Below are 23,507 nucleotides of genomic sequence, written 5' to 3' on the forward strand. Positions count from 1 at the left end.
ATATGACATGTGGACCAGTTTGGGAAGAATTATCATCTTCATGATAATAAGTCCTCCAATCCATACAAATGGTGGGTCCCTCCATTTACTTAGATCTACTCTGTAATACCTTTCTTTTTTTTTAATTTTTATTTATTTTTGAGAGAGAGACAGAGCATGAGTGGGGAAGGGGCAGAGAAAGGGAGACACAGAATCTGAAGCAGGCTCCAGGCTCTGAGCTGTCAGCACAGAGCCCGACGTGGGACTCAAACCTATGAGCCATGAGATCATGACCTGAGCCAAAGACGGATGCTTAAACTACTGAGCCCCTCAGACACCCCTCTGTAATACCTTTCTAATGCTTTATAACTTTCTCCATAAAAATATTAAACAGATTTTGTTAGACTTTTTTCCTCTGAGCACTTTATGCATATTTTTTTATCATTTATTTTTGAGAGACAGAGAGCATGAGCAGGGGAGGGGCGGAGGGAGAGGGAGAAAGAGAATCCCAAGCAGGCTCTGCAGTGTCAGCACAGAGCCCGACAGGGGGCTTGAACTCACGAACCATGAGATCATGACCCGAGCCGAAGTTGGACGCTTAACCAACTGAGTCACCCAGGCACCACTCCAATCCTTACTCTTTTTATTTCTATGGTAGCCATACAAAGAATCCTCACTGATAGGAAATCGACATGACAGACGGATCCTAGTTTTTAAAACTCTGAAATGTTGGGATTATTAGTTACTGCAGAATAGCCCTGCTAATTCTGACTAATAAGAATTTCTCTCTCTTGCTTATTATGCTAACTAGGACCTCTGGTAAAATGCTAAATAGAAGTGTTGCTACCCGGCATCCTTCTTTTGTCCTGATTTTAAACAGAATGCTTTTAACAGGTCACAATAGAGTATGGTGTTTACTATAAGATCATTTTTTTAGATGTCCCTTATCAGCTTAAGGCAGTATCCTTGGCAGAGAGTTCTTATCATGAATGGTTGTTGTATTTTATTGACTACTCTTTCTTTTTTTTTTTTAATGTTTTTTAAGTTTATTTATTTATTTTGAGAGAGACACAGAGAACATGAGCTGGGGAGGGGCAGAGAGGAAAGAGAGAATCCCAAGTAGGCTCTGCAGAGCCAGTGCAGAGCCTGACATGGGGCTTGAACTCACAAAACCGTGAGATCATGACCTGAGCCGAAATTAAAGAGTCAGACGCTTAACCGACTGAGCCACCCAGGTGCCCCTCTCAACTACTTTTTCTGGATCGATTGACCTTAGGTTCTCTTCTCTTTTAAACTGTTAAGTGATTATTTATACAGTAGGCTCCCTCTTTATCCACAGGGTATATACTCCAAAACCCCAGATGCCTGAAACCACGGATGGTACTGAGCTCTATACTATGTTTTTTCCTATACATACTTATAATGAAGTTTATAAATCAGGCACAGTAAGAGATAACAACTAATAATCAAATAGATCAATTATAATAACATATAAATTATATATGTTATTTATATATATTTATATTTATATATTTATATTTATATATTTATATATAATATATATATATTTATATATATTTATATATATATTTATAATATATAAATTATATATATATAATAACATATAAATCCATAAAATATAACAAAAGTTGTGTGAATGTGGCCTCTCTCTCTCAAAATATCTTATTACACTGCACTCACCCTTCTTGTGATGATGTGAGATGATAAAATGCCTACGTGAGGAGATGAAGGGAGGTGAATGATGTAGGCCCAATGACGTGGTGTTAGGCTACTGCTGACCTTATGTCAGAAGGAGGATCATCTTGCTTCCAGACCTTGCTCGATGGCGGGTAATTGAAACCACAGAAAACAAACCACAGATAAGGGGGGAACTACTTACTGTATTAGTCGTTTTTTTTCCAATGTGGAGCCCCCCCCCCTTGCATTTCTGGGATATATGAAATCGGGTCGTGATCGTTATCTTTTTTGTACATCCTAAGATTCCGTTTGCTCTTGTTTTGTTTAGGATTTTTGCAGCTATAATCATGAGACAGTCTTCTTATTTTCCTGCCTGCCCCTCTTCTTTTCTAGTCTTTATTTTCTCTTTCCCTGTTCTCTCTTCTGTATAAAAGACTGAATTTCCTCCTCCTGGATCATTGGGCTAGAATTTGCCAGCGAAACCATGTGGACCTGCTATTTCCATTTAGGGAAGACTTTCATGGACTGATTCAAGATTTTCCTTGTTTGTTTTAAACAAACAAGTCATACTCACCTCTAATATTCTCTGTATTTACATCCGTCCTTGTTCCGTCATCCCTCTTGCTAAGTGTTCATCAATTTTGTTAGCCTTTTCAAATAAAGAGCTTCTAGCTTCCTTGATCCTATGTGTTGCATCTAATCTTTATTATTTCCCTCCATCTACTTCAAAGAAAGTAGAAATCCAAAAATCCAGAAAGCTTTGGATTCTTTCTTTCTTTTTCCTTTTCTAATTATTTTTTATTGTTGAATATTCAGCCTGTTGTTATCGTTTCTTCTTCTTTTTTTCTTTTTGAGAGACAGAGCACACGTGTGCAAGCGTGAGTGGGGGAGGGGCAGGGAGAGAGAATCCTAAACAGGCTTCCGGCTCAGCATGGAGCCTGACGCAGGGTTCAATCTCACAACACGAGATCATAACGCAAGCCAAAATCAAGAGTCAGACACCTGACCAGCTGAGCCACCCAGGAGCACCTGTTCTAATAAAAGCATGAAAGACTATCCATTTCTTTCTAAATATATTTTTTGTTTGCATCCTCCACATTTTGTTTTTCAACATTTTCGTTCTTGCTTTAATTTCGCGACGATTTCATCTTTGACCCATAGATTATTTTAAAATGTGTTTTTAGATTTCCGACTATTTGAAAAGAATGCACATTCTCATAGGGTGGAGGGTAGACAGGCTTCCATATCTGTCCATTACTTCAACTATGTAAATTGTGTTGCTCAAATTTATATTTATACTGTCTTGTTTGTCTCCATAATCTATGGATTACTGCCAATGTGTGAAAATCTTCCACCGTGGCAAGAAGATGTGATTTCTCCCTATAAAGAGGTTTACTTTCTGACTGCATTTGCCTTCATATTTTGAAGCTATGTTGTTAGGCGCAAGCAAGTATGGACTTGTGACATACCCTCAATTGATCAAACTTTTACCACTATGTGGTTACCCTTTAATCTTCTCTGATGCTTTTTGCCCTAGAGTCTTTTTTTCCCTGCCTTAAAATCTATTTTGTCTAATATTAGTACAGCTATGTGATATTTTTCATATATGTTTTTCCATTTTTTTAACCTATATCTTTGGATTTGGGGTGTCCCACTTGAAAATAGCAAGTAGCTGGGGTTTTAAGATTACAGCAATTGGGACAACTGACTGGCTCAGTTGGTTGAGCATCCAACTCTTGATTTCTTCTGGTCATGGGATCAAGCCCCGAGTCAGGGTCTGCACTGAGTGCAGAGCCTGCTTAAAATTCTGTCTCTCGGGGCATCTGGGTGGCTCGGTCTGTTAAGGATCCAACTCTTGATTTCAGTTCAGGTCGTGATCTCATGGTTCATGGTGGGATTGAGCTCCACATCAGGCTCTGCACTGACAGCATGGAGCCTGCTTGGAGTTCTCTCTCCTTCTCTCTCTGTGCCCCTCCCCCTCTCAAAACAAACATTAAAAAAAAAATGATTCTGGGCACCTGTATGGCTCTGTTGGTTAAAGCATCTGATTTCAGCTCAGGTCATGATCTCATGGCTCATGAGAGCCCGGTGTGGGACTCTGTGCTGATAGCTCAGAGCCTGGAGCCTGCTTTGGATTCTGTGTCTCTGTCTTTCTCTGCCCCTTCCCTGCTCATGCTCTCTCTCTCTCAAAAATAAATAAACCAAAAGAAAAAAATTCTCTCTCTCTCTCTCCCCCTCTGCCCCTCTCCTCTGCTCACGCACACACACACACACACACACTCTGAAAAATAAAATAAAGTAAAATAAAATAATATAAAATAAAATAACAGCAATTATAATTACTGATATATATGGATCAGGTTTTACCACTTTCTGTGCACCTTTGACTTGTCTTCCCACCTCTTCCGTATCTTTTTTCCTCTTTACTTCTTTTGGATTAATAGATCCCCAATTCCATCTCCGCCTCTACTTATTGAAAGTCACCCTGGCAATTTCAACATGAATATTTAAGTTAAGTTAAATCTTTTAAACTTCAGTACATTTATACAGCTGAATATTCCACATCAATTGAAAAATTATGTTTCCAAGGGATATTTTATGATACATGAAAAGGTTCATGTGGAAAAATATGGAAGCATGTACACAGTTATGTGCAGATAGATACATACAGTTGACTCTCATAATTTAACATGATTATATCCATGAAGTTGTCATGAACACAGAATTAGCAAATGCCACTGCTCCCAAGGGAAATACAGAGGTAAGTTCCTTGCAAGCCTCCCACCACATTTGCATCGACCAGCCAATACATAACCTTGCATTGTGCGTGTTTCTGTTCAAAGACACCGTATTTAACGTATATTGTTCTTCCAATAACATTGAACTCATGATTCATGTCTGAGTGCAGCTTACCTAACACATATTTTCTCGTTAGGGCACATCACAACCTTCATGTGCTCAGGAACTGCAGCACTGTGCTTGGAGCCACGTTAAGCAGGGAACTCACCATCACACTGAACAGACCACAAAAAAGAAAGGACAGTTTCTTCACAGTAGGGGAGCTGAAACGAGAAGGCAGGGTGTCAGCTCAACCTCTGCTGGGAACAAAAAGGCACTTTGAGTGACTCAAATATTTTTTTTTAATGTTTATTTGTTTTTCAGAGAGACAGAGAGCATGAGCAGGGGAGGGGCAGAGAGAGAGGGAGACACAGAATCTGAAGCAGGCTCCAGGCTCTGAGCTGTCAGCACCAAGCCCAATGTGGGGCTCGAACCCATGAACCGTGAGATCGTGACCTGAGCCAAAGTCAAATTTTTTGCCACTCTGCACATATCCATGAATGACAGCAAGTGACAGTGACATGAGTAGCGATTTGGGGCTACAAATACATTTTTAGGAAGCAGACAGATTCACAAAGACAGAATCCATGAAAAATGACAATCAGATGTGGGGGAGTTATGCATATACATATATATATATATCATATTAACTTACATCTTCGAGTATATAGAAAAAAGACTGGAAGGATACACTTGAAACCATTGGTATTTGTGGATGATTTTGAGGTTTCAACGGTTTCCAGATTATCTACAATAATGATCAATGAACTGACTCCATGTTCCAAAAGTTATTGACAGAAAGACTGAGTATGATCCTTGTGTCTTTCCCAGCCTTGTTTCAGTGACAAGACCAACAATCTGGAGGCTTATGTGAAATGGTTCAACAGATTGTGCTACCTCGTGGCGACTGAGATCTGCATGGTGCGTAGAAAGCCGGGGGGTATGACCTGGCTTAGCCAAAGGTGGTGGGGGTTGGGGGAGCCCACCTGGGAGGGAACCAGAAGGGCCTCTTGAGCTTGTCCGTGTCCAAGCCCGGGACCAAGCTGGGCACCTCTCTGGGACACCAGGTGTCACCACCCAGCTTGCCTACCGTGACATTTCTCTCTGTATGGAGCCTGGCACGGATCCACTGGACTCTGACAGAGAGTGTCAGAGATGGCTTGCTGAAGGAGTCAGATCTGCCAAGTGGTCCCACCCCCATCTCTTCCTATCTGCCTTGGGTGGCGTGGCCTGCCCTGCTGCCACACTGTGTTTGGCTCTCTCAGGATTTAGAGTAGAAATGCCCCAACCTTTTAAGAACTGGGAGATTGTACATGCAAAGCCCAGGTCTCCAGCTTCTCCCAGAAGGCAGGAAGACATCAATACTGAGCCAGGTGCCCTTGTCACCAAGTCACGGTCCCTCAGGGCCAGACCCTGCCCACCCTCTTCCCTTCCTTAGAGTGGAGGAACCTCCTCCAAGCCCCCTGTCACCATCAGGTGAGGCCCTGGGGCCATTTGTGTCAGGGAAGGAAAGACTGAAGGCAACACAGGTGCTAGATGGGGCTCTCTGGAAGCAAATGCTGAGATGGAAACTGGGGTAAGGGGCAGAGAAAGGGGCAGAGGCAGGCCTGCTCAGAAGGAGAAGCTGGTCTGCGATGCCTCAGCATTGGGAGTGCTTCCTGTTGGGCACACAGCGGGCTGAAATGCCTGGCCTCCATCCCCACCAGGCTCAGCCATCTCCACCACTGTACAGACACCCCGACAGGGACAGGAAGGACCTCAGGTGGGAGGCTTTCTGAACGGGGTTTGGGCAGCAGGTCTCATGCTTCCTTGTGGCAGTAAAGATCACTGCTGCACGTAAGAGCAAGCCGGCAAAATCCATATGGAAAGAACACAGGGTAGGGTTCCACGAGGCCCATCTGCTTCCTGCATTTGCATCACTGGCCTGGCAGCTCAGGTGGCGGTTTTTACATAGGCAAAGCTGGACTGAGCCCTCCCAGGAGTCAGGCAGTGCCTCAGTCTAGGACGGCCCAGGGGATGACATTGTTTGGAGCCATCAGAGAAGTCAGGGTCCCAAGCACTTGGCCACAAGCTGGAGGTGAAGTCATGCAGTCATTCAACAGGAAGCAGTGGAGGGGCCACTCTGGGGACAGGGCCGGGGTCCGTGCAGCCCCAGTGTGGAGAGAGCAAGCTCAATGCACGGGGGACAGGTGAGGGAGCCAGGGAGGATGCTGGAGCTGGGCCTGGAGGGAGGAGCAGTGTCTTGGAGGGAGAGCCCCTCAGCACTCTGGATGCCCCATGGAGTCCCGTCAGACCCCCTCCCCCGCAGCCCTTCATGGTGGTGGGCTCTGCCAAGGACGTGCAGAGACCCTGAGCTCTCTGGCTGCAGACTACCCAGCATCAAGCGTCTCCACCGTGAACTGGGTTGAGAGAATGTTGATGAGGGACTGGCCTAGTGACGGGGTGGGGCCGTGTCACCACTAAGGCTCAGATGCCTTGTCCCCAGCCGGCCAAGAAGAAGCAGAGGGCCCAGGTGGTGGAGTTCTTCATTGACGTGGCCCGTGAGTGCTTCAACATTGGCAACTTCAACTCTCTGATGGCCATTATCTGTGAGTAGGCCAGCCGGCCCGGTCCCCATGGGAGCGCTCCCAGAGGCACATGCAGACAGGCCAGGGGTGGGGTGCGGGGTGGGGGGAAACCAGGGCCCTCCTCTGAGCAAGGTTGGTGCTGCTGAGCCCATACTCCCCTGCCCCAGAGGTCCTGGAGACTTGACCCCCCCCCCCCCCCCGCCTTGAGGCCTTCCTTGCCAGGGTGTTTGGCTGGACAGTGTGTCCCCAGAACCAGGGACAGCAGGGGCCCAAAGCAGACCCTGGTCATGGTGTGGGGCCAGTTTGGCGGGGACTGGGACAGGGGCCTGCACACATGGGCCGGTTCGCCCAGACACAGTGTCCCCAGCACCCATACACCACCATTGGGCCATCTGCAGAGGCCTCAACCTTGGTTCAGGCGGCCAACTGGGGCCACCCCCCAGGCCTCCCGCCCGAGGGAATTAAGCAGACTGTGCAGCCCAGAGACGCTCCCCTAGCTCGACCCTCCCTCTTCCAGCCGGCATGAACATGAGCCCTGTCTCCAGGCTGAAGAAGACCTGGGCCAAAGTGAAGACAGCCAAGTTTTTCATCCTTGAGGTAAGCAAGGCTGCCAGGCTGCCAGCTGGAACTGGCCGACCCTGGGATGCAGCTCCCCCACATGCTTCCCTGTCTCCTTCCAGCACCAGATGGACCCGACAGGGAATTTCTGCAACTACAGGACAGCCCTGCGGGGGGCAGCCCACCGCTCCCTGACTGCCCACAGCAGCCGGGAGAAGGTAGGTCAGAGGCTTGCCTGGCCTTTAGAGCTCCTCCCTACTCCTTCCTACTCCCTACCTTGGCCTAGATGGGTTGTATCAGAGAGCCTCTATGCCGACTCCAACGTCACTGGGTCCAAACCCCTGCCCTTCTACAGCATCTGTATAGGCAGCCATGTTCCTTCTTTGCCTCCAATTTGGGGAACTCACCACCTTACAGAACAGATCAGCCCATGCTCACGCAGCTCTAGCTGGTAGGAAGTGTTCCCTTATGGGGCTGGGGTTGTCCTCTCTGGAGGACCATGCAGAATGAGGCTGCTCCCTCTTCTACCCACCAGTACTTCGGCCCCCCCAGGTCCCCTTCCCCTCCCTCCTAAGTCAACAACCCAGGTCTGCCCCGCCATACTCGGTCTCCAGTCCACTCCCCACTTGGATCTCTTTGGTCCCTGAACAGTGTGACTTGTCAGAGTCCCTTCTGTTTCAGATCAAATTGTTTACAAGTACATAGGGTCTTACACCTCCTTACTCTAAACGCAATACCTTCATTGATATAGCTTCAGATCACATTCACGGTTTTGGCAATGACTGAACCAAGCTTCTCGCTCACTAGAACTGCCTTTTCACAGGCTCTGTTCTTATACATTTGCATTTGGGGGCCTTGCTGACCCTGATCAATTGTATTTGTCTCCCAAATTCTCCTGGTGGCCTCCAATATAAGAAACTGGGCCCTGGGATTGCGGGGAACCTCTGGCTTAAAACCTGTCACCAGCCCGATGATTAGAGTTATCATAGCCATGGGGAAGAAACACCAAGACCTTTTCTGCCTGATCTCCTGGCAGGAATATTGGCAGAATTAGGTCTCTGCCATGTTTGTGGAGGTCTGTTTCCAGTTTGAGAAGAAGTTGCTGTTCTTGAAATTCAAAGTCCCTGTGGAATTAGATGAGATGGCTACCAGGGTTTTAAGTCTGGGGAGCAGGCCAAGACCTGCACATTTGTGCCACCCAGCCGGCCCTCCCAGCCCCCCACCCAGGGGTGGGGGTGGGTGTTCACAGACCCTGGCCCCACTGATGGCTATGTCCTATCCAGCTGGCCTTTCCTATTCAGGCTGTGAGCCCTTCAGCAGCTCTGGGTCTGAGGAGGGCTGATGCCAGGGAGCAGCATTCAGTGAGACAGAACCTCAAAATCCCGGGCAAGTGAGCCTGTCCCCCAGGAGCCAGGAAGCTGCAAAACCAGAGTGGCAGGGACAGAGACCTTGCTTCACTGAACACCTACCACGTGAGGGCTACTTGACTCTGTCTCTCCCTTCCATTCAATTCTGATGACTACTTACCGGGTGGATTCTAGCAGTGCCATTTCCCAGATTAGAAGACTGAGTCTCAGAGAGGAGACCTCACTTGTCCAGTCTCACAGCAAGTAGGTGGCAAAACCAGGAGTCAGCCTCTCCAGCGCACCACCAGGCCTCGTCTTATTCCCAGAACTCAGGTGCTGTGTGGCAGTCACAGAGGTCCTCGCCTGTGGCCCAAGAGTGGGACTGTGGAGTGGGGGCAGATAGAGTTGGCTGCCACCTTTGGTCCAAGATGTCAATTATGGCACTGGCACTCTGCACTATTTTTCTTCCATCCGTGCTCACCAGGTGGCTGTGGGGTGGACTGTGATGTCCCGTTCCTGCACTCTGAGCCCCCTTCCAGCTCTGGGGTACGGGGGCTCGAGGTGGGTGATTTACAGAGCTGTGCCTTTCATTTTGCTGCATTCTCCTCTAACGTCCAAAGAGATATGGATCATCGGCTGGGCCCACAGAAGGTGCTTCATAAATGGATAGGAGACTGGAAGATGGATGGATGAATGGTTGGATGGATGGAGGGACAGATAGAAAGAAGGAAGGAAGGAAGGAAGGAAGGAAGGAAGGATATTTGCTGATGCTCTCACAGTTCCTCACTGCTACAGCTGAAATTTTGAGGCCAGGAGGTCTCAGTGGTCATGACATTCTATGCTTTCTTCTTATCTATAGCTAGTTCCTATCTGCCCCTCTTTCTCCCCATCTCTGTGATGGGGCCCACTCCACACAGGATTCTTTGGCTGACCCCCTATTGCCACCGCTTAGCTCCAGAAAACAACATCAGTGGGTTGCAGTCAACCCATGGGGGCAGGAAGACCGGCCAGGATGCTAAAGCCTGATAGGATGGTAGCCTGAGCCCATGTGGGCAGGCAGAAATGGTGAGAAGTTCTCAGAAAATGCTGCCTCTTTGAGGACCAGTTCCAATGTCCGCCCTCTAGGAAGCCTGCACTGAGTCCCCGAGGACCACTGCCCTTAATCCCCTCCCTGTCCTGGAACATTTCAGGCACATTGCAACCCAACGCAGCCATCATGCCCCAACCCTGGGCCTGGGGCTCAGCACTGTGGTGGGCGTAGGGAGATGCACAGAGACTGCTCTCCCTCCTGGCACAGTGAGAAAGCAGGCAGGACAGGGGCTAGTCCTTCCTCTGCTACTTACTGCTGTGTGAGCTTGTATGAGTTGCTTAACCTCTCTGGGTCTCGACTTCCTTGTCTGTAAATTAGGGTAATAGAACCTTGCATCTCGGAACTTGCTGAGATGAAACTCGATCCCCATGCATGTATAGCTTGGCACAACGGAGTACTCAGGCCGGCCACCAATGCCCCTGTGACAAGGGCATGAGTGGAGGGCTCTTTAGGGGCCCACATGGGAATTAAACCCAGCCTATAGGTAGCAAAGACTTCAGGGAAAAGGCTCCACTACACTGGATGTGTCTGACACACCCTCACTCTTCTCCAAGCCCCAGCACCTAGCACAGTGAAGACCTGAGCAAATGTCTGAGGAGTTGACATAAATCTAAGGTGACCAGTTTGTCCCAGTTTCCCTGGGATGGCTCCACTTTTAGCACTGAAACTGTATCTCATGTAACCCCTCAGCCCTGGACATACCAGGCAATTCATCTCCCTGCTAAATCTGGCTCTGGTCCTAACCTCAGCATTCACTCACTTGGGTGACCTTGGGCCAGGTCCTGCCACTGTGTGGGCCTCAGTTTTCCATCTTCCTTGACCCACTGAGCCATCCATGCATCTGTACTGTGCAGAGTGGTCGTACCCAGGTCCTGATCTCAAAGCCTTTATCAACTTAGATAAGGGGTTAGCCAGAAATGTCAGGTCCTGGCGCCTAGTCCCAAGGGTGATGGGCTGAAGGCCGCTCCTGGCTGGACTGGCAGCACATGCCCAGCTCTGGAGCCTGAGGGCACAGTAGGTGTGTTAGTTCCCTGGGAACTGGCTTAGAACAACAGAAATGTTGGGGCGCCTGGGCGGCGCAGTCGGTTAAGCATCTGACTTGATCTCAGCTCAGGTCTTGATTTTGGGGTCATGAGTTCAAGCCCTTGTGTTGGGCTCCGCACTGCGTGTGAAGCCTACTTAAAAATGAAAAAAGAACAGGGGCACCTGAATGGCTTAGTTGGTTGGGTGTCCAACTTCGGTTCAGGTCAGGATCTCACGGCTCATGAGTTCCAGCCCCGCGTTGAGCTCTGTGCTGACAGCTCAGAGCCTGGAGCCTGCTTCGGATTCTGTCTCCGTCTGTCTCTGTACCTTCCCCACTCACGGTCTGTCTCTCTTTCTCAAAAACATAAACATTTATAAATGTTATATATAAATTTATAAACATTAAAAAATTATAAAAAGGAAAGAACGACAGAAATGTATTGTCTCCCCATTCTAGAGGCCAGATGCCAAAATCAAGGTAGTCTGGGTTGTGCTCCCTCCAAAGGGGGCATCCTTCTTTGCCTTTCCCAGCTTCTGATGGCCCTGGGTGTTCCTTGGCCAGTGGCCAAATCACTCCCATCTCTGCCTCTGTCTTCACATGGCTCTCCTTCCTGTGTGTGTCCAAATTTCCCTCTTTTCACAAGGACGTCAGTCACTGGAGGAGAGCTCATTCTATCCGGTATGACCTCCTCTTAACTCGATTCCATCTGCAAAGACTATCTCCAAATTAGGTCCCATTCACAGGCACCAGGGTTTAGGACTCAAATATATCTTTTGGGGGGACACAGTCCAACCCACCGCAGCAGCGTGCACCCAGCCAGCTCCCCTCAGGTCGCCAGAGCTGTCAGCAGTGGGTGTCCCTTCCCTAGGGGCCAGGAGTTGGCACGTGCAGAGCAGGGAGGGAGAAATGAGACATCCAGGCAGTGATACGCAGAGACCCCCGCCCTACTCAGGCCGGGCTCCAAAGTCTTGTTCCTTCAGGCATCAAGAAAGGCATAAAATGACAAATCATGAAATATATATTTTAAAAAGTAGGCTGCAGAATTTCACAACAGGTGACTCACTTTCCATACATATCTCATGGTGGGCTCTGCATGCACCTGAAGTCCTCCTGGCACACTTGAACCAGGTGGTCTGCAGATCCCTGGATGGTGGAGGGTCGAGGGGAACTGCCACCAGCCTCTCCCAGCAGAGAGTGGAAGAAATGTTAAAAGGGCATGAGGACCATGCATCTTTCATTCAGCCCCAACACGGGGAGGCGGGGGGGGGGGGGGGTGCCGTATACAGTAGGCGCTCAGTCAGCACTGGAGTCTGATGGGGCCTGGGGAGAAAGAGTCAGGTGCTAGGGTAAAGGGGCCTGTGCTTCCTGCCGACTGAGGGCTGACCTGCACCCTCTCTCTTCCAGATCGTCATTCCCTTCTTCAGCCTGCTCATCAAAGACATCTACTTCCTGAACGAGGGCTGTGCCAACCGCCTCCCCAATGGACATGTCAACTTTGAGGTAGAGTCCAGGGGCCCCCAACAATCAAAGCCCCCAGGGCAGGAGCACCAGACGAATGGGGGACGGTTCACAAGACATCACGGCGGGATTATCAGGGTCTCCCCACCCCACCCCTTCCACAGGAGACTGAGGCTCATGCAGGCACTGATCCCCCACTGCCCGCCACAGGTGAGGCAGACTCATTTTCAACCCTCGAAGAGCACAAGGCTGTGAGAAAGCCCCCACGGACCCACAGTGACAATGGGTGAGGTGCTGTGCCCTGCACAGGGCACAGGGCATGTGTCACCTCCCTGAGCACAGGAGGAGGTGGGCAAGCAGTGTGGGCAGAGAAGGAAAGATTTCTACTCCCTCTGCAGACACTCACTGCCATCAGCTCAAGTGTCCCCCTCCTCCAGGAAGCTCCCCTTGACCTCCCAGACAGAGGGTGGCCCAGGCCATACTCAGTGGACTAGGCATTCCTTGGTCACAGCTCTCCAGTCCCTGAGCTCCTTAGAAGCAAAGGCAGGCTGACCCTCCCCACACACACATGGGACCACCCAGCACACATATCTTGGAGTGGCTGGTGGGCTAGGCATGGTAGGAGCTGAGGCCCAGGAGCCCTGAGAGCCCTGGGCAGTGACAGCAAGTGGTCACTGAGCCAGACAGACAAAGCCAGCCATGCAGCAGTGACAACCCCCGAATCCGCAGGAAGGAGGAGACTCTTCTCCCTAAGAAGGCTGGCCCACACTCGTGCTGGCCCCACCCAGCCTCCAACACCAAGGGACAGTCAGTCCTGGGCTGGCCCCTGCGCTATCTGAGCCCCAGTCTTTCCCTCTCTAAAACAGGGCTTTGGCACAGAGCCCACCAAGGGCTCTGTAGGGACAGCATCCCCTGCTGGTGGGTCCGCCACCCAACACCTGGGCCCTCTTGCCTGGAGCTGCCTCTGCTCTGGGGCCTCACACAGACTCCCCGGCAGACTTTCCTGTGCTGCCTGCAGGCCTGGTTAGCCCTGAGAACCTGTGTAGCAGGGAGAAGTCCAGTCCAGCAGGGAGTCTGGGCGCCCCATCCCCAGGACAGTCTGGACTGGAAGTGACATGGAGGAGGCTGGCCTTGGGTTAAATTAACTGAGGGGTCCGGGAGCCCAAGATCACACTTTCCAGAAGACCCCACACATACCAGCTGTGGAAAGCCCTGTATTGCACTCTTCTTAAACTGGTCCTCAGACCTGAGACCAAGGGAGGAAAGACAAGACTGTAAAGTGATTCTGAGGCCCCAGATTTGGGGCAGGGGCAGTGGGGGCTGGAGCCAGCCACCAGGACTGATGAAAGATGCCATAGAGGGTCGTTCCCACCCGGTCATGACTTTATGCTGGCAGTTTATTTAAAAGCCTTCTTTAAGTCAGCACAGATGTTTTTTTAATTTAAATAAATGTATTTAAATTTTACTTAAATAAAATTCTGCTTTAAGTGGATCCACTTAAATCTTCCTTAAATACATTTATTTAAATTTATTTGCATCATTCTCTAGATAAACAAACGCAGGCATAATCATGAAAAAGAATGAAACTAGAGTAATACTCGCCTCTCGCTGGATGTGCTGCCTGCCGATGACCTGGCCCTAGATGCTCTCTCTCCCCAGATTCCACAGAAGGAATGAAGAGATGTGGCGAACACCCAGGTTTCCTAATGGGGGGTCTGTCATTTACTGCCTAGTGCTCTGCCTTGCCCTGCCCAGGAGTGGACCCCCAGGGACAGATGAGTGAGACTGGCCCGCTCTCACAGGTGACCTCCAGGCACTGAGGGGTGGAGGCGGGGTAAGGGACTCCCATTTGTGTTTCAATGACTCTGGCAGAAATTTCTGGAGCTGGCCAAGCAGGTTGGAGAGTTCATCACGTGGAAACAAGTGGAATGTCCCTTTGAGCAAGACCCCAGCATCACCCACTACCTGCACACCGCCCCTATCTTCAGCGAGGATGGTAAGGTGACCCTATGGCCTCTGTCACCCCCAGCTCTGGGACTCTGGGGTGGTCTCCTAGTCACATCTCCATATGGGGCCCCTGCTGCGAGCAGGACGCATCACGCCCATGTTTGCTGGATGTGAAAGGGAGTAGAGAAGGCTGAGCACCAGTCAGGGCCTGAGGAGCTGCAGGCTGGGGACCTCCAGGGTCCCCAGGGCCAGGGTTCCCCTTGGACACAGTATGGCTGCTGCTGGGCATCATAAATTGAAACCATCGGTCCCACCCACTTCCTTCATTGGTAAAATAAGCAAGATGGTGCTCACATAGGGAAGGCACAGCCCTGGGCTCCCCATGGGTCTTTCCACAGCTGGGGGTGTGTGCATGTTTGTGTGAGTGCGTGCATGCCTGTGTGTGTGTGTGTGTGTGTGTGTGTGTGTGTGCGCTGAGGCATCTTTTCTCCAGAGTGCCATTAATGTCTGTGCCCTCCAGTAAATCAGCATTCCCATCTGATCATTTATCAAATGTGACAAATTTGCTGTGAATTTTCTAAGCAAGCATACTCCAGGAAGAGAAAGTGCTGGAAGCAAGTGGCCATTTGGTCCTGAGTTGATCATCTCAGGGGAGGCAATGTGGCCCCATGGTCAGCTGCTTCCTGGATCCAAGACCCTCAACCTACCCCAGGAGGTCCCCACTGAGCACAACAAGCATTTAAAAAAAATTTTTTAATGTTTATTTATTTTTGAGAGCTAGAGAGACAGAGCGTGAGCAGGGGAGGGGCAGAGAGAGAGAGACAGGTAGAGAATCCGAAGTAGGTTCCAGGCTCTGAGCTGTCAGTACAGAGCCCAATGTGGGGCTTGAACCCACAAACCACAAGATCATGACCTGAGCTGAAGTCAGATGCTTAACGAGCTGAGCCACCCAGGCGTCCCCACAGCAAGCATTTTATAAAGGGACCCACACCCCTGCCTGGGAGAACATGTTCTGCCAAAAACAAAAACTTAGGAGAAAGGAGTTTTTAATGATTTTGCTTTTAATTGTTAATACTTTCAAGTTTGCCATTTTATATGTTATGTTTTGGAACCATTAACTTTTGGGGGTGGGTTGGGGGGAGGGGAGTGTTCACCTGAAACAGCAATCCCTACCTGCAACAAGAAGTTCAGCAGCCTGATGGATAAGCCAGCCTGGGCTGTTCCCACCCCAGCAAGCTGTGTGACTCTAGGCAGGTGCCTCACCCTCTCTAAGCCTCACCTGCTGCATCTAGCTTAGTGGCTCAAAGCAACACTGATTTATTCTCTTAGAGTCCAAAGTCAGTTCCACTGGGCTGAAATCATGGTGTCAACAGAGCTGGTTATTTCTGGAGGCTCTGAGGGGAAGACTGTTCCCTGGCCTGTTATGACTTCTAGTGGCCACCAATATTCCTTGGCACATGACCCCCTTCCTCCATCTTCAAAGCACATCATTTGAACCTCTGCTTCCACCATCACATCATCTTCTCTCTTGTGGTCATCTCCTCTGTCTCGCTCTTAGAAGGACACTTGCAGTGTCATTTAGGGCCCTGCTGGATAATCCAAGATAATCCCCCCATCTCCATATCCTTAACTTAATCTCATCTGCTGAGTCCCTTTTGGCCACGGAAGCTAACATATTCACATGTCCCGGGGAGTAGGATCTGGATATCTCTGGGGGCCATTATTTAACCTACTAGTTACTGTGATAACTGTTGTCATTAACCAATAGAACTTGTGTAGTAATGTGTCAAAAGCATATTAAGAAAGGGGTGGGAGAGCCTGGGGGCAGGGAGAGGAGTGAGAGAAGGGCATTTCTCTTCTCTCTCTCTTTCTCTTTTTTTTTTTTTTTTTTTTTTTGAGAGAGAGCATGAACATGGGAGGGCAGAGGGAGAGACAATCTTAAGTAGGCTCCATGCCCAGTGTAAAGCCTATTGTGGGGCTCCATCTCATAACTGTGAGATCACGACCTGAGCTGAAATCAAGAGTTGGACGCTTAACCGACTAAGCCACCCAAGTGTCCCAAGAGAAGGGCATTTCATTCACTCCTTCAGCCAATGGTATCTCTAGAGAACCTGCTGTGTGTGAGGCAGTGATTCAGCCATGAACATACAGCAAAAAAACTTAGCCCTTCTGAAGTGCCCTTAGAAAGGAGCACCTTCCAAGGCACCTGGGTGATTCAGTCAGTTAAGCATCCAACTCTGGATTTCAGCTCAGGTAATGATCTCACGGTTCATGGGATTGAGCCCCGTGTTGGGCTCTGCACTGACAGCATGAAGCCTGCTTAGGATTCTCCCTCTCTCTCTCTCTCTCTCTCTCTCTCTTTCCCTCTCTCTTGCCTTCCCCCACTTGCACTCTGTCTCTCTCTCTCTTGCTCACTCTCACTCTGTCTCTCTATTTATCTCTCTCTCTCTCTGAAAATAAATACATAAACTTTAAAAAACAAATCAAAAAAGAAAGGAGCTCCTTCCAGTGACCCTTGTTTCATCCTCTCCTTCCTCCCACCAAAAAAAAAAAAAAACCAATAATAATAATAATAATAACTGGAGAAAGCAAGAGAAGGGACCTAAGCTGCATTGAGCCCCAACTGGGTTAGTCACAGCTTCTGACAGAATCCTTCCCAGCACTCAGCTCCAGGCTTCCTCTGCAAGACCTGCCTAGCAATACAGCCAGCCTTGAGGCTCTCTGAAACAGGTGACAGTATAGAAAGCATCAGCAAAGAAACAGAAGATATAAAAGGGAGCCAAGTAGAAATTATAGAATTGAAAAATACAATAACTAAAATAAAAAACTGAGTAGATGGTCTCAACAGCAGAATGGAGAAGACAAAGCAAAGAATCGATGAGCTGGAAGATGGAACAATAGAAATTAAACAATCTGAACAACAGAGTGTCAGGGACCTGTGGGACTATAACAAAAGATCTAACACTCTTGTCATCAGAGTCTGGGAAGGAAGGGGACAAAATTGACAGGGTTGAAAAAATCCAAGAAGTAATGGCTGGAAAGTTCCCAGATTTGGAAAAGATAGAAACCTATAGATTCAAGAAGCCAAGTGAATCCCAAAAAGGATCAACCCAAAGAAACCCATACCAAGATACATCATAGTCACATTTCTGAGCACCAAATAAAAAGACACAAATTTTGAAAACACTGAGAAAGAAATGACACTTTACCTATGAGGGCAAAACAATTTGGATGACTAGAGTACTCATCAGAAATCATGGTGGCCAGAGGCAGTGGCATATTTTTCACGTGCTGAAAGAAAATAGCTGCCAACCCAGAATTCTATATCCAGTGAAAATATCCTTCAGGAATTTACTGTACATAAATCAAAATGGAATTCTAAAAACTGTTCAAGTAACCCACAGGAAGTTGGTCCTTTGAAAAGAACTGTAACATTGCCATCCTCCAGCAAAGAACCTCTTAAAGAAAAAGAGAAGACAGAAAATGCTAATATCTAGAATGAAATGGAAGATGTCACTATAGCTTCTGTCATCATTGAAAGGCTAATAAGAAAATACTGTGAACAACTCTAGACCCATTAATTTGGCCAGTTAGATGAAATGGACCAATTCCTTACATAGCATAAACTGCCACAAACTCAACACAAAATAGATCATTTGAATAGCCCTATAACCATTAAGGAAATTGCATTTGTAATTTAAAAACATCCCAAAAATGGAATCTCTAGGCTCAGACAGTTACACTAGAAAATTCTATTAAACATTTAAGGAAGACTTAATATGGATTCTACACAATCGTTTTCAAAAAATAGAAGAGGACAGGGCACCTGGGTGGCTCAGTCAGTTAAGCATACAACTTCAGTCCAGGTCATGATCTCATAGTGCATGGGTTCGAGCCCTGTGTTGGGCTCTGTGCTGACAGTTTGGAGCCTGGAGCCTGCTTCGGATTCCGTTTCTCCCTCTCTCTACCCCTTGCCTGCTCACTCTCTCTCTCTCTCTCTCCCAAAAATAAATAAACATAAAAAAAAAATAGAAGAGGACGGAACTTCCCAGTTCATTTTATGAAGCCAGTATTACCCTGACACCAAAACCAGATAAAGTTAGTAAAATAAAGAAAGTAAAGACTAAGATCCCTTGTGGATATAGATGCAAAAATTCCTTAACAAAATATTAGCAAATAGAATTTGGCAATATTGAAAAATAGTTAGATATCATGACCAAGTGAGTTTATTCCAGAGATACAATACTATTCAATATTTGAAAATCAACCGGTGTCATCTACCATATTAACAGACTAACAGAGAAAAATGACTTGATTATATCAACTGATACAGAAAATTCATTTGACAGATTTCTACACCCATGCATGGGAAAAACTCTCAGAAAAATAAGAATCGAGGGGAATTTATCAATCTGATAAACTGCACCTACAAAAACCTTTCCACTAACATCATTTTTAATGGTGAAACACTGCTTTCTCACTAAGATCAGTAATAAGGCAAGGATATATACTCACCACTTTTGTTCAAGATAATAATGGAGATCTAGTTCATGCAATAACGCAAGAAAAGAAAATAAAGACAGATCAGAAAGGATGAATTAACACTGTCCTTATTTATTAAAAAAATGTAAAAAATCCCAAAGAATCTCCAAAACTCCTAGAACTAAGTGGGTTCAGCACAAGTTGCAGAATACAAGATAAAGACACAAAAATCTATCATATTTCTGTGTGCTAACAATGAATATGTGGACACTGAAATTAAAAATACAATACCATCACTCAATATAATCTCTCAAAAGCATTAAATACTTAGGTGTAAATCTAACAAAACATATCCAAGATTTGCATGCCAAAATCTACACGATGCTAATGAAAGAAATCAGAGAAGGTCTAAATAAATGGAGGGACATGACATGCATGAATTGGAAGACTCAGCATAGCAATGATACCAATTCTCCCCAAATTTAAGTATGGATTTAATGCATTTCCTATCAAAATCCAGGATTTTCCCATCAAAAGACAGTATTTTTTTTTTTTTTTTGGCAGACAAAGATACAATTATTCTAAGATAATTGTATATGGGGGTGAGCCTGGGTGGCTCAGTCAGTTGAGCATCCAACTTCAGCTCAGGTCATGATCTCATGGTTCATGAGTTCGAGCCCCATGTTGGGCTCTGTGCTGACAACTCAGAGCCTGAAGCCTGCTTTGGATTCTGTTTCCCTCTCTCTCTGCTCCTCCCCCACTCACACTTTGTCTCTCTCTCAAAAATAAATATTTTTAAAATTTTTTTTAAATGAAATGTATATGGGAAGCCATAGAAACTAGAATAGCTGAAACAATTTTGAAAAAGAAGAATAAAATGGGAGGGATTACTCTACCCAATATTAAAGCTGATATTATACAGCTACAGTAATCAAGGCAGTGTGGTATTGGTAAGACAGATACGTGGATCAATGAGACAGAATAGAGAACCCAAGAATAGACCCACACAAATGCCCAGTGACTTTTTTAAAATGTTTATTCAATTTTTACAGAGAGAGCGTGTGCATGGGGAGGGGTAGAGAGCAAGAGGGACAGAAGATCCGAAGCGGTCTCTGAGCTGACAGCAGCAAGCCAGATGCAGGGCTGCAACTCACGAACCACAAGATCGTGACCCAAGCTGAAGTCAGACGCTCCACTGACTGAGCCACCCAGACACCCCACTGTGCCCAGGGATTTTTGAGAATGGAGTAAAAGCAATTCAGCGGAGGAAAGTGAGCCCTTGCAACAAATGGAACAGGGGCATCTGAGCATCCATAAGCCAAAAAATGAACTTTGACCTCATCCTTACACCTTTTATGAAAAATTAACTCAGAATGAATCACAGATTCGAATGTAAAATGTAAAACTGTATAGCTTTTAGGAAGAATAAAAGTAACAGGAAATCTTCAGGATGTAGAACTAGACAAAGAGTTTCTTATAAAACTAAATTTGCACCGACTATCTGACTCCGTAAATGTGCTCTCGGGCATTTATTTATCCCAGAGAAACGAATACTCATGTTCACACAAAAAACCCGCACTCCAATGATTACAGCAGCATAAATAGTTCTAGAGAAACACTGGAAGCAATGCAGATGCCCTTCAGTGGGTGAGTGGCTAAACACACTGTGGTATATCCATGCCACGGAATAGTCTTCAGCAAGAAAAAGGAATTAAGTATTGATTCATACTACAGCTTGGATGAAACGCAGAGAATCACTCGGAGTGAAAAGAGACCATCCCATAGGTTACATACTGATTCGATTTATATCACATTCTTCTTTTAAAATTATGTATTTATTTTGAGAGACACAGAGACAGCAAGAGTGAGAGAAGGGCAGAGAGAGGGAGAGGGAGAGAGGGAGAGAGAATCCCAAGCAGGCTCTGTGCTGTCAGCATAGCGCCCCACATGGGGCTTGATCTCACAAACCACAAGATCGTGACCTGAGTGGAAATCCAGAGTTGGACGCTTAACTGACTGAGCCACCCAGGTGTCCCTATATCACATTCTTGAAATGACAAAAATCTGGACATGGAGAACCTATTAGTGGTGGCCAGGGATTAAGAAAGGGAAGCAGGTGGGCCTTACAAGGGCAGCGTGAGGGATTCTGGTGGTGATGAGGGTGTTCTGCAAACTGTCAACATGCTGGTGGTGGTCCTGTGCTATAGTTTTGCAAATGGTTACCACTGGGAGAAACTAGGGAAAGGGTACACCGACCTCTCTGTATTAATTAGCACATACAACTGCATGTGTACCTCCCAACAGGTTTAATTTAAGAATAAAAAGCAGGTCAGACTCTGGGTATAGGGCAAGCTATTATCATAGGCCGTAACTGTGTGATTTTACCTCGTTTTCTGACCAGGTCTTTATTTGGCTTCTTATGAAAGTGAGAGCCCAGAGAACCAAACAGAAAAAGAGAGGTGGAAATCTCTAAGGTGAGTCTGTGAAGACGGGAGTAAAGACTGGCATGGGGGAGAAGGTGGGTGCTTGGGGCCAGGCCAGGGCTGAGGGGCTTCGTGGATACCCAGGTCCGTGGGGAGGGGGCAGGACAGGCCAGGCTCTTAGGGGTGGGGGTGGGACTCATGCACTGGGGGGGGGGGGGGGTTAGGATTGCAACCCACCCCCACCCCCACCGCCATGGCCGGAGGCTGGCCCTGCAGGCCGTCAGGATGTGTGTCCAGGTCCAGGAAACCCCAGTCCATATTCTTATGCCAGAAAGTGAGACACCACCTCCTGCTCGTTCAGCCTATTAACACGGCCCAGCGGAGGTCAGACCAAGCCTGCAGCAGTGGGCTCTGAGGACTAAGCCAAGAGGGTGGTACAGAGCCCCTCTGGGGTGGGAGTCACCTGCCTTGCAGGGGACTGGCTGGAGGGAAGTATAATCACCACCCTGGGCATGTTTAAATCTGCAGATCTTCTATTTTGGGGAAGACGTGAGAAGCGCTGAGCAGGAGGAGGAGGAGGTAGAGGAGGAGGAGGGGAGGAAGTCAGCAGAAGCCTTCCGCAGCCCTGCCTCAGCCGGCCCAGCAGAAAGTGGAGGTGTTGGTGCTTCCCTGCTTTGCAAACCGTGACCCCACGGCCTGGCGCCCGCCCCAGCGACCACACGGCACAGGAGACCTTCCTCCACCTTTTGTGGAACTTCGGCCCCGGCAGGCCCAGGGGCCTCCTGACATGTGGGTGGCACGTGCCTCAGGGGCCCTGCCTTCAGGATGGTGGGGGTCACATTACTGTGACCTCGGCAAGGACACGGCACGACCCCCAGAGGGCCGGGTGACTGCAGTGTCGCTCTCATTGGGTGATGAGTGCCACAGGGGCTGACCCCCAGTCTGTCACCAGGTGGCCTGGGAGCCTCTACATCTCCAGCAGGCACCACGCCGCTGGCCCCTGCCATTCTGCTGATGGACCCTACCCTGTCCCCCTCCCCTGGCCCCAAGATGGGCTGGTTTCTGCAGCCCAATTCACTCCCTTTCTGGATCCTGCTGGTATCAGGGGATAGCTTTCCAGTGACAGCTGTGACACAGGTCATGGGACAGATTTGAGTCACAAAAATGACAACATGTACAGTACATTGTAAACTCTAGAGTTGGTATAAACATGTTCATACACCCTGCATATCCACGTCCACACTGTGCTTTTCACTCGTGGGTCTGGCATAAACTTCTGGCAGGATGAAGGGCAGTTTCCCAGCTCGGGCCTGGGGATGCAGTGGCCATTTCCACTCTGTAGACCCCATGTTGCACTGACAGGGCCTGGTGAATGGACACCCAACAGCCCTACATGTGACCAGACACTTCTTTTTTTTTTTTTTTTTTTTTTAATTTTTTTTTTCAACGTTTATTTATTTTTGGGACAGAGAGAGACAGAGCATGAACGGGCGAGGGGCAGAGAGAGAGGAAGACACAGAATCGGAAACAGGCTCCAGGCTCTGAGCCATCAGCCCAGAGCCCGACGCAGGGCTCGAACTCACAGACCGCGAGATCGTGACCTGAGCCGAAGTCGGACGCTTAACCAACTGCGCCACCCAGGCGCCCCAGACACTTCTTTTATGAGGGCTGGAGGGTGGGGATGAGATGGGGTTGATGAAGCTACCATGAGACTCCTCCCATTACCCGCGCCCCCACCCCACCCCCCCACCCCAGACCCTCATACACTGAGTCACGTTTCTGTGCCAGGAAGCAGATGGGCCATGGAGCTGCTGAGCCCCCACCTGGCATGTGACCAGGTCACCCAGCCAGGAAGTCAGGGAGTATGATGTGTACCTTTCACCCAGTCAGGGTCTGCTGGGGAGAGGGGGGTGTGTGTTAGGGTTCACTGACCCACCCTGGCCAGTCTCAGGCCCTGCTCAGTCCCAGACCTGGCTGTCCTGGTGGCATGGACTTGGGGTCCCATCTGAGAGGTACAGGCAGAGACAATGCCACAACATTTCCAAGTGCCTCCTCTCTGGGGAATTCTGCCCAGCAAACCCCGGATGTCAGCAAGGC

At 48.2% G+C, this 23,507-nt stretch overlaps 1 protein-coding gene across 1 annotated transcript in view; it reads left to right on the forward strand.

Moving 5' to 3' along the window:
• Positions 1-22,640, forward strand: part of RASGEF1C (RasGEF domain family member 1C) — a 39,381-nt gene extending 16,741 nt beyond the window's left edge. Inside the window, exons 7-14 of the mRNA XM_040444179.1 lie at positions 5,347-5,436; positions 7,001-7,103; positions 7,600-7,679; positions 7,763-7,858; positions 12,505-12,600; positions 14,431-14,554; positions 21,389-21,461; positions 21,939-22,640. Of these exons, the coding sequence (XP_040300113.1) occupies positions 5,347-5,436; positions 7,001-7,103; positions 7,600-7,679; positions 7,763-7,858; positions 12,505-12,600; positions 14,431-14,554; positions 21,389-21,461; positions 21,939-21,963 (687 nt within the window). The 3' untranslated portion in view covers positions 21,964-22,640. The remainder of the gene's footprint in view (positions 1-5,346; positions 5,437-7,000; positions 7,104-7,599; positions 7,680-7,762; positions 7,859-12,504; positions 12,601-14,430; positions 14,555-21,388; positions 21,462-21,938) is intronic.
• Positions 22,641-23,507: the final 867 nt, after the last annotated feature.

Source organism: Herpailurus yagouaroundi, unplaced genomic scaffold, assembly GCF_014898765.1.
Source record: "Herpailurus yagouaroundi ecotype Mexico unplaced genomic scaffold, PumYag 192, whole genome shotgun sequence".
NCBI lineage: Eukaryota > Metazoa > Chordata > Mammalia > Carnivora > Felidae > Herpailurus > Herpailurus yagouaroundi.